Genomic DNA, 11,181 nt, shown 5'->3' with positions numbered 1-11,181 from the left:
GCAGCCCCCCTGAGATCTGCAGGATGAAAAGCCATGAAGTGGAAGGAGTGGGGTGCTGAGGCTGGACAGGTGGGCCTGGCAGGTGCAGAGGTGCTGCTGTGCAGGCCTTGGGAGCTTGGCCTCCCTCAGGCCTTCAGAGCAGGGGGAGATGGACAGAGCCGGCCCAGGATGGTAGATGACTGGAGCAGGGGACACTGGGGAAAGCCATGACGGAGAGGGCTGCAGGGAGACTCTGGGCTGGAATACACCAAGAGAAGCCAGGTGGCTAAAGAGGTAAAATGGGGCAGAAACAAGTGGTGGGGGCAGGCAGAAGGGAGGTCTGACCCCAGCCTGCCCCCCGCACCCCCACTCCAGCTGTCCCAGCAGAGCATCCCACCTGCTCCACCCAGTGCTGAGGCCATCTGAGCAGAGTGAAGATGTCAGAGAGAAAACCCAAATCGGATTGTGGCTCCTGCTCCCCCTTAATGAGGTTCATTATCAGCTGCTCTGATCCTTGCAAAGCCTGGGCTGGCAGGCGGATTAGGAGCAGCCCCCTAATCCCGCTGCCTCCTCCCTGCTGAGCAGCCAGCCCAGGCCCTGCTGGCTCTCACAGCCAAGCCCTTTCTTTCCTTAAGGAAGAGGTGAGTTGCAGGATGCTGGGCTGAGGCGGCGCCTTGAGCAGAACCGGAGGCACTGAGGCAGTTGTTCTCCGGGAGAGTGGAACAGGAGAAAGCAGGGGTGGGCATTGCTGACTCTTGTTCCGGTGCATTGGTGACTGAAGGGGCCTATGGCACAGACAGCTCTGCGGCAGAGGGTGAGGACTCCCTCCAGGAGAAAGATGGGAACCCTCCACAGCTGGGCCGAGCAAGGCACCTTCTCCCCTGCAGGCCAGGAGCTGTGTGTGCTAGGGAAACCAACTATGGCTGGACTCCAGGTGAGGTGGGACTTGGCACATTCTGTGCAGGCTGGACACGAGGTCTCCAAGCAGCAAGTCAGAGAACACACTGATGTCTGCCTTAGTAAAAATAATTTATTCCCCCGCCCCAGCAGTGTGGGAGAGTGAGAACAAGCATGTTTACAGCATTACCCTCCCCTCAGACCCTTGCAATTCCACATGTTGGGAGGTAGAACCTGGAGGATACCCCCTCGTTAGCCCAACCCAGCACACTTCACATTCAAAGATTAGATCTATTTTGGAAACCAAAAAGATAAAAGACTCGGCTCAGAGAGGGTTAAAGCCCAATGGAGAGAAGTCAAGGCACTTTCAAAGCAACCAGCTTTTCCTCCTGACTTCACTCTACCTCACCACTAAGCCAGAGCCAAGGCACTATCGATCCCAACATCCTTCCCTGTATCTCAGGCTGCCACCTCATCAGGTCCCACCAAGCAAGCCACTCACCCCACAGCCCAGCCACCATCACCCACCCAACTGAGTAAGTCCACACCAACTCCCAACTACCCTCTTCGGCAGCAGAGGTCTGAAGCTTCCATACCCCACTTGGAACCAAATCCCACCCAGGAGCTCTGAAGGGTGGAGGATGGGCAGGCCACAGAGGGCCAGAGATGGACCTTCCTATCTGGTGCACAGACCTTTATGTCCAGAGGGAGGAGGGCAAACGAGCCTTGGAATGCCCACCCAGCCCAAGGGACCCCCTCTGGATGGGAAACCTTGGAAACTGTGGCCTCACTCACCCCAGTTTAGGGCTAAGATCAAGTGGGAGACATTGAGGCTTCAGCAAGAATGGGGCAGGATTGCAAATAAGCTGAAGAACAGGAATTTGGTGTTGAGAAGCCAGGGACTGAGCCACCCGAACCTGCCCTCCCCTCTGCTATCAGATGAACCTGGACTCTGTTCTTGTCTATGGAACACTCTTTCCAGACGGCCCAAGGAAGGTCACTGGAGCAACTGGCTTCCCTGGACTTTCCATTCTCCTAAGCTGGGCAGAGAGGAGTGGGAGAACAGGAGAAGGAGGCTGGGGCTGGAAGAGCCCCATGGATATGGCAGCTCCCTCCCCTGCCTCCCTCAAGTTGGCTGGTTCAGGCTGCAGTATGGCTGGCACGGCCCTTCAGAGCTCTCATCCTGGCCCGGAAGTAAGTGTACACAGCCAGCAGGCCCATGAAGGACAGGGAGTAGAGCCCGACACAGAGGCTGATGTCCAGGTGAGAGAAGCCCCCTTCCAGCACCTGCAGCCACTGGCCTCGGCCCTGCCTGGCTCCAGCCTCAGGCTCCCCCTCAGGGAAGCTGGCCAGCTGCTTGGAGTTGCGGCCCACTCGCCTCAGCTCTGAAGGGCCCCTGAGGAGGTCCTTCTCAGCCCGGAACTCGGCCAGCAATATGGCCCCTGTGTCTCTCTTGCTCAAGCGTCGCTTCCCCTGGATCTGCTCCAACTCATCCCTTGGATGCTCTGCTACGTGCTCAGGAGGTCCCTGGTCTGGTGCAGCGCCAGTCATACGCAGGCCAGGGCTCGGTTCCTGGGGACGACTTGCCCGAGGTCCCTCAGCTGGAACACCTGGAACATCTGGAACGGTGTTTCTGGGGGGCTGTGTCCCTGGGCCCACGGTGACTGCAGCCTCCTCAGGGCCCAGACCTGGGTTTCTGGTCAGCAGCTCCGGCACTCCAGTCACTAGCTCCAAGACACCTCTCTTAAGCTCCCTATCCCCTCGGAGGCCTGGCCCAGCCTGAGGAAGGCTCAGGACGATGTTACTCGGGGAGAAATGGGCCTTGAGGAAGCTGAGGGTGGCACGCAAGTCCCACACAGGATCACCCCGGAGCTCACTGTGGCAGGCAGAACAGAGTTCACGTGTTGGCCACTGCACCTTGGGGAAATGGGGGTCCTCACTGGGGGCACCTGGGGAAAGAAGAACACACAGCTGGCTGTGACACACGGGTTCCACCGGGAAGCCCTGACCTCATTCCTCCCTTCAGAATGCCAGCTTCCTCTTCTGCAAAGAGGGCTCCCCACAGCCCTTTAAGGAATGTAGTTAAAGGAAAAGCACAGGGCTGGCCCACAGCAGGAGCTCAGCGCATGGTGCCTCTCAGGATGCGGATTCCTATCCACCTCCCACCCCCAGCCCAGGCACTCTACAGTGTCCCAGGGAAGTGTAGACAGCTCCATTCCTGTCACTCCCCAGTGTTAACCCAGGCCCCTGCCTCCCCTCTTGACTTCACTGCCAGTTTGGGCTCCTGGCTCAGACACAGTAAAGGGTGGGAAGACTCAGAATGGTCTGTTTTTGCAGTCTTTGGTTGGTCTGCTGGTGGTGGGTTTTTAATGTTTAAAAATTTTTAACGAACATTTCCAGTTTACACAGTCAATATAGAGTACTTCTGTAACTAAAAGAAAAAAAAATTTTTTTAAAAATAAGAGTCGCTGCCCTTGGTGATTCTACAGACGCTCTCTGCAGCATGCCCTGGGGGTATGTAAGAGTTAGTAATTTCCTCCTCAGGTGGGTTCCGTGGGGTGTGGGGAGGCCTGGGGCCTGGATGGAGAAAGAGGGAACTGGGGAGAGTCAGTGAATTGCCTTGACTACCAGGCTATTGGGGTCCCAAGTGGGGCCAACTCTCTGGGCACAGGCCTGCCTCCAGCCCCTAGCCCCCATAGCCCAGGGAATGTCAATCCACCCATCTCTCTCGCAGGTAGCCCCTCTCTTAAAAGTTTTACTAGGAAAATAGAAGCTGCTGACCACAATGAAGCAGGAAATTATGTAAAAGTCAGAACAGGGACTTTGGGAAGGGGCACCAAGTAGATTCTAGGGGTTGGGTCCCAGTGAATAGTAAGAGTGGCCAGGCTTTGCAAAGTAGGCACTCAGTATAGACCTACTAAATGTTATTAGTTTGATCTGAAAGAACCACTCCAGAGAGGGTTCTGCCCTCCTTTTGGCCCTCAGGGAGAAGCCCCAGCTCCTGGCCCCTCTAGTGGCAGGTGGGCCACTCAGCACTCCTGCAGCTGGGCCCGAAGGGAAGCCAGGAGCCTGCTGAGGTCATGGGGCTGGAGGGTTAAATGGAGCATTTTGTGGCAAGGGGGAGGGTGGAGGTGGGGCAGGGGCGGGGCGGGAGGAGAAGGCAGGCACGTGTCTTCTTTTCAAAGTCCTTGAGGAGGTCCCAGGAGACCAAGACCAAGTGCAGGCTCTGTACCACCACCTGCTCCGTTTCAGCTACTTTAACCTCAGCTCCGCCCCCAGGCCTTATCCCACCCCTCCCTTCCTGCCCCTGGAAGCCTGTTGGCAGCCTTGTACACCCCTCCCTCCCCGAGCCTGTCCACAGATGGCTCCCTCCCCACCCCATCCTGCCAGCCTCTGGTCACCCCCTGGAGTCTAATAATGCTTTTGCCTGTTGACCCATTAGACCCCTGTGCATGGGGAAAAGAAAACACTGTAAATAAGAGAAACGCAGAGAAGACAAGGCCTCCCCTTATGGGAATCAGTCCTAGGGTTTCCGGGAAGGACCCAGTCTCTCTCCTCCAGCCCATTCTGTCATTAACTCCCTCCTCCCTCTTAGTGCGAGTAAGGGGACAACAGGCAGAGGCACAGTGGGACAGGCAGGAGCCCCGGGACCCCAACAATCAGAGAGGGGCCCTGGTGCAGGGGAAAGAGTAGCAATGACATTGGAAAACCAGGGTCTTAAAGTGTCAAAGCCTCGATTTCTTCATCTAGAAAAAGGGTCTAATGACACATACATCAACAGGGCTGGGAGGGCATGCAGAAGGGTTTCGTGAGCTGTGAAGAACTGTGAAGCATGGGGTGGCACCTAGGGGACAATGAGTGTCCCTTTCCCCCACCCCTGGCCCGGGACTCCACAGTTCCCCCACTTTGTGTCCCTCTGTTGGTGATTCCAGCCTTAGGGGTGGCCCTGCCTTACCTGCGAGGCGAGCATTGACCTTGTTGTGGCTTCTCCAGAGCCAGAGCACAGCGTCATCTAGACTGTCCACCTGGTGCATGGAGGCGGCAGCCATCTGCTCAAAGTGACCAGCGCAGTCTTCACAGCCAAAGAAGTTTCGAACATAACCCCGGATAGCTTGGAGGACCTCCTGGGGCTTGGCTACCAGGAGAGGAGATGCCGTTCACAGGAGCCCCTCTGGCTGCCTGCCCCTGCTGGCCCCACCACCATTTCCTTCACAGGCCACCTTGTCCCCATCCCTACCATGGTCACCCCTCCACAAGCCACCCCACACCCAGCCTGTCCAGTGAGGGGCCCCAGTATCTCCTTGCCTATTTCTCTGGGAGATCACTTTAGAGTTGACCCCATTTCCTCTCAAACTCCTAAACCCCAGTTTCCCTTCTATGCCATTCATGCAGATTCTTGTCATTTATTTACATTCAGGATAAAGTCCAAACTCTTCAGCAAGGCACACAGACTCCTTATGCTGTGGCTGGACAGGTGGGCAGGGCTCAGAGCATCTACCCCTCCAGCTCCACACTCCTACTTGGCCCTACCTGTGTTGGTCTTCCTGCTCTCACCTCACTCAAGCACTCTGGCACTATCAGAAGTTTGTCCTGACCTGCCTCTGCACACACCTTAGCTGGTGTCCACCTCCCCTTGTCGTCACCCCCGACCCTTCCACAGGGCCCAATGGACTGGCCTTGGCAAAGGCTCTGAACGCCCCCTACAGCGCCCTGCTCTAACTGAAATCAGGCTCCTTCCTAAAGATGCCACCACTCCCCCAAACACAGCCCTCTTAAACCCTTTTGTCTCCCACACTGCATACACCTCAGGGCTGGATAAGTATCCTCCCTGCTGTTTGGTGCTCCCATAGTCTCTCCTTCCTGCTGCAAAAGCCCCAGCCCTTTAAAAGCTAATCTCCTAGGCTTTTTGCTCCCTCATCCACTACACCTTCAGCACGTGACTCTGTCCCACTTACTACACTCTCCATGCCATCATTCCTGGCAACTCTAACGCCCACGCCCATCCATGCCTTGCCTCTCGGTTCCCTGGCCTCCTCAGCTCCAACCATCTTTTCTTACATCCACCTCCTGACCTTTGGCTTTATCACAGCCTCCCCTCCTCATCTCCTCCAGGAGTTTACTCCTGTAAGTTCTTTCTTTACTGCATCATCAATTTAATGATCAATTTAATATGGGATCATTCCAACTGGGAAAAACAATTACAGTAAAGAAATCCCTTCTCTTCCCCCACAGCCCCTGCAGTAGCTGTTAGTTGCTGTCAAGTCAGCTCTGACTCATGGAGACCTGTGTACAATAGAATGAAACGTTGCCCGATCCAACGCCATCTTCATGATTGTTACGTTTGAGTCCATTGTTGCAGGTACTTCATCAATCCATCTCATTGAGGGTTCCCTTCGTGTACTGACCCTCTACTTTACTGAACATGATGTCCTTTTCTAACCCCATCATCTTCAGTATTTTCAGTCTAGTCCATTACTCCACTAAAGCAGCTCTTGCCAGAGACATCATCTTGTGCCACCTCTCAGCAGCATTAACTCGGCTGAATACACCCTCCTTCTTGAAACATTTTATTTTGGGGCCCTCTTGCAACCTCAGCGGCTGCTCCTTCTCAGTCTCTTTTGCTGGCGCCTCCTCCTCTGGCAGAAGTCTGCAGGCTGCAATGCCCAGAGCTCAGTCCTCAGCCCTCTTCTCTACCTACCCACTAGTGATCTCATCCAGTCTGTGGCTTTAAGTATCATCAATATGCTAATGACCACAAAATTCATATCTTCCTCCTGGACCTCTCCCCAGAGCTCCAGACTCCACTGTCTACATCTCCATTTATGTCTAATAGGCATAAAACCTATGCCCCCCACAACTGACTCCCTCCCACCCTTAAGTCTTCCCATTTCTCAGCACATAGGACTACCATCCATCACAGGCGCAGGCCAAACAACTCTGAGGCCAACTATGAGTCCCAGCTCCCCCATACTCGTTATCCAATCCATCATTAAGTCCTATCAGCTCTATCTTCATAATATTCCTAAATCTGATCACTTCTTCCATCTGCATACTGACAACCCTAGTCCACGCCACCACTATCTCTCCAGGATATTTCCACAGCTTCCTAACTGGCTTTCTGCCTCTACCTTGCCCTACTAGAGCCCACCCTCCACCCAGCAATCTTTCTAAAGCACAAGTAGCTTGTGTCCCTCCCACTCCCCAGCTGAAACTGAAATCCAAACCCCTCACCCAGCCCTCCAAGCCGGCACACGCTCACCTCCTCTCCCTGCCTCCCTCCATAGCCTCATCTTTCTCGACGGCCTTCTTTCGTTCTGCAAACACACCAGACGTCTTCTCTGCACCTGCTGGTCCTTCGCCTGGAAGGTTCTCTGCCTAGGTTTTCTCAGCTGCTTCCTTTTCATCATTCAGATCTCAGCACTAGGCTACCTCCTCAGAGAAGCCTTCTTCAACCACCCTCTCTAAAAAAGTAGCAACCTCCTTCTTAGCCCTCTCTTCTACACCACTTTGCTCTGTCTTCACAGCACTCACCATTATCCCTGAAGTGATCTGTTTACATGCTTGTATCTGTCTCCTGCCATTAGAATATTGGCCCCTTGAGAGCAGGGACTCTGTGTCTTATGCACTGCTGGATCCCCAGCACCTTCCATGGTGCCTGGCATTTTGGAGATGCTCAATAAATAGTGTTTGATGGACTGACCGGCTCAGCTTTCTACACGCCCAGCAGGTTCTCTAATTTACTCTGCCTTTGCACAGGTTGTTTCCTGTCTGGGCTGCTCTTCTTTCTTACTGGAACTCCTATTAATCCACCAACTCTCAGGCTGCTTCCTCTGTGAAGCTTTTTGCCCTCTCCAAACAGAGTTGAGCATACCCTCTCTTCTACCCCCACATCCCTGCTCCTCCCCTTGGCTCTTGGCCCTGGCACACTGCAGGGCAGCTCTCTGTGCACACTGTCTCACACTAGACAGTCCACAGAGCAGGGCCTGACTCTTTTTCACCTCTGTATCCTCCAAGCCAGGGTCTGGTATACACCTGGTTCCTCAATAAATGTGTGTTCGACCAAATGCTCATCCTTTCAGCTGTTAAAAGTAGGCGTGAGACACTGTGGGTCCTACAGAGCAGCAGCACAGTTTGGGGAGGGGGAACAGAGCAGGAGGGGACATGTGTTTACATCCCCTAAGAAAAATTTTTTAGTGGGAAATAAGATAAAATTGGTCAAAGTACATGGTCTCAGCTATGTAAATTGTGAAAGTGACAATTTTATGAGAATATAAAAAACAGAATCGCAAATTTTTCATTAAGACTGAAAGAAAGCAAGCTATGAGCCCCGAGAAAACCAGAGAGGGGCCTCAGTGCCCTAGAGTTCAGGGAAATACTCCCTCCACCACCACCCCAGAGGCAGGGGATGGGACTGGGTGAATTCTCTCAAGCTCCTCCCCATTCTTGATTGGTTCCATGTGGGCAGTATGCGGCCAGCTGCATGTACAGAATTCCCACTGGAGCCCCAAGACTGTCTGCTCTATCCACTAAATATTGACCTGCAGCAGGGAGCTGGTGGGAAAATTCCAGGGAGTCACCCTGTTCCTTGTCCCCAATGAGGCATAGAACCGGGCAGGGTCTGAGTCACAGGGGGTGAACAGGTCCTGGACTTACCTGTTTCTTGTGGGTGGTATAAATTTTGCCGAGTTGCCTGCACAGTCAGGAAGTGGAAGAGGACCCACAGAGAGCAGGGAAAGCCCCGGAAATGTGGCTCACTCCCCTGGCAGCCAACCCAGTTCACCTTCTTGGCAATAACAGCACCCTAGAGGACACACATGAGTGTATATGAGTGTGTATATGAGAAGAAACTGGATGGGACAGGAGATGAGGAGAGAAGCTTCCAGGTCAGCACAAAGCCCTAAGACAAAAGAGGTTTCTCTCTCAGTCTAACACCTTGAAGGTGGTATTTCCCTTCTACCAGCTACATCCATCAAGGGAGCAACAGATTAGAAAACGTGAGACATAGATCAGATTAGATCCTTAATCCAGCCTCAACTTCTCCATCTGTAAAATGAGGGAGGTTAACTTCTGAGGTCCCTTCAAGCTTTGACACCTTATAAGTCTGTAAGATTTTGTGCCTCTCCTGGCTGCAGTGGCCTACCTGGGCAAACAGCAGCATGAGCAGGAGGACCAGGGAGGCCAAGCCGAGGAGCATGAGGTGCTTGGAGACAACAGGGAACAGAGGTTAAAAACCCTGGGGTCTCAACTGGATCTCTACATGCCAAAGAATGAAGTTGGACCCATACCTCACACTGTATACTTTATAGCCTTGTTTTTCACAGAGGATTCTTATATAGGACACTGTCTTAGTTATCTAGTGCTGTTAACAGAAATACTACAAGTGGGTGACTTTAACAAACAGAAATTTATCTTCTCACAGTTTAGGAGGCTAGAAGTCTGAATTCAGGGTGTCAGCTCTAGGGGAAGGCTTTATCTGTTGGCTCTGGAGGAAGGTTCTTGCTCTTCTGCTTGTTTCCTGGTTCCTTGAAGATCTCCATGTGTCTTGGTATCTATCTTCCCCCATGTCTCCTCTGCTTGCTTGTTTAATCTCTTTTACAGCTCAAAAGAGGCTGATTCAAGATACACCCTACACTAATCCTCCCTCATTAACATAACAAAGACAAGCCATTCCCAAATGAGACTAGAACCACAGGCATAGAGATTAGGATTTATGACACATATTTTTTGGGGACATAATTCAATCCATAACAGACACCAAAACATGAGCAACAAGAGACAAAATAGATAAACTGGACTTGGTCAAAATTAAAAACATTTGTGCATCAAAGGACTTTATCAACAAAGTGAAGAGACAACCTACGGAATGGGAGAAAATATTTGGGAACCACATATCTGATAAGGGTTTAATATTCAGAAAATATAAAGAACTCCTACAACTCAACAACAAAAAGACAAGCCATTTAAAAAACGGGCAAAGGACTTGAATACAGGTAGTCCTCAATTTACAAGGGGGTTCTCTTCCAACGACTCTGTTGCAAGTCGGTTCTGACATTAAGTTGAATACCTCAATTTTATTTTGTTTTCATTATTATTGCCTTTTACTGTCAGTATCTTTACAAATCCAGCAGTGTTTTGAACAGTAAATTATAAAACTGAACATCTGTAAGTGAGCATCTGAGAATGATAACATAAGCAAATTACATGTTGCAACATATTACTAACAATAAGATGTACCCAAAAAAAAGGAAGGTCACAAGTGTGCTTTGTTGTAACTCAAATACTTTGTAAGTTGGGGAATACCTGTAGACATCTTACCAAAGAAGAAATACGAATGGCCAATAAGCACATGAAAAGATGCTTAACATCATTAGCCATTAGGGAAACGCAAAACAAAATCACAACGAGATATCACCCCACACCCACTACCAACAAATACCAAATGCTTTGCCGTAGAGTCAATTCTGACTCACAGCGATCCTATAGGACAGAGTAGAACTGCCCCACAGGGTTTCCAAGGAGCAGCCAGTGAATTCAAACTGCCGACCTTTTGGTTAGCAGCCACGCCCTTAACCACTGCGCCACCAGGGCTCCTCACACCCACTAGGAAGGCTAACATCAGAAAAATGGAAATTAATAAGTATCGGTGAGGATGTGGAAAAATTGGAACCCTGGTGCACTGCTGGCAGAAATGTAAAATGGTGCAGCTGCTATGGAAAACAGTTTGATGGTTCTTCAAAAAACTAAATACAGAATTACCATATGACCCAACAATTCCACTCCTCGGTATATACCCAAGAGACTTCAAAACACACACTCAAACACATACACGTATACCAATGTTCACTGCAGTGTCCATCAACAGATGAATGAATAAATAAAATGTGGTATATATACATATAATAGAATATTATTCAGCTATAAAGAGAAATGAAATTCTGGTACATGCTACAACATGGATGAATCTTGAAAACATTATGCTGAGTGAATAAGTTAGACACAAAAGGACAAATATTGTATAATCCTACCGATACGAAATATCTAGAATAGGCAAATACACAGAGATAAAAGTTTATTAGTGGTTACCAGGGGCTGGGGGGAGGAGGGAATGGGAGTTATTGCTGAAGGGGGATTGAGCTTCTTTTTTCAGTGATATAAAACTTTTGGAAATGGATAGTAGTGATGGTAGCACAGCAAGACAAATGTAAATTAATGTCACTGAATGATACACTTAAAAATCGTTAAGATGGCAAACTTTCTGATATATTTATTTTACCACAATAAACACACCACAAAAACACGTGTGTA

The 11,181-nt window shown here is 50.9% G+C and overlaps 1 protein-coding gene across 1 annotated transcript in view; it reads right to left on the bottom strand.

The window, feature by feature from the left end:
• Window positions 1-721: 721 nt before the first annotated feature.
• The window catches only part of QSOX1 (quiescin sulfhydryl oxidase 1), a 49,392-nt gene continuing 38,932 nt past the window's right edge, over window positions 722-11,181 (bottom strand). Inside the window, exons 10-12 of the mRNA XM_004372877.2 lie at window positions 8,530-8,677; window positions 4,832-5,011; window positions 722-2,825 (exon numbers count right to left, since the gene is read on the bottom strand). Of these exons, the coding sequence (XP_004372934.1) occupies window positions 2,017-2,825; window positions 4,832-5,011; window positions 8,530-8,677 (1,137 nt within the window). The 3' untranslated portion in view covers window positions 722-2,016. The remainder of the gene's footprint in view (window positions 2,826-4,831; window positions 5,012-8,529; window positions 8,678-11,181) is intronic.

This window comes from Trichechus manatus, unplaced genomic scaffold, assembly GCF_000243295.1.
Source record: "Trichechus manatus latirostris isolate Lorelei unplaced genomic scaffold, TriManLat1.0 scaffold00021, whole genome shotgun sequence".
Classification (NCBI taxonomy): domain Eukaryota; kingdom Metazoa; phylum Chordata; class Mammalia; order Sirenia; family Trichechidae; genus Trichechus; species Trichechus manatus.
Note: the sequence above shows the minus strand (reverse complement) of the source record. Positions and strands in the feature narration are given on the sequence as shown.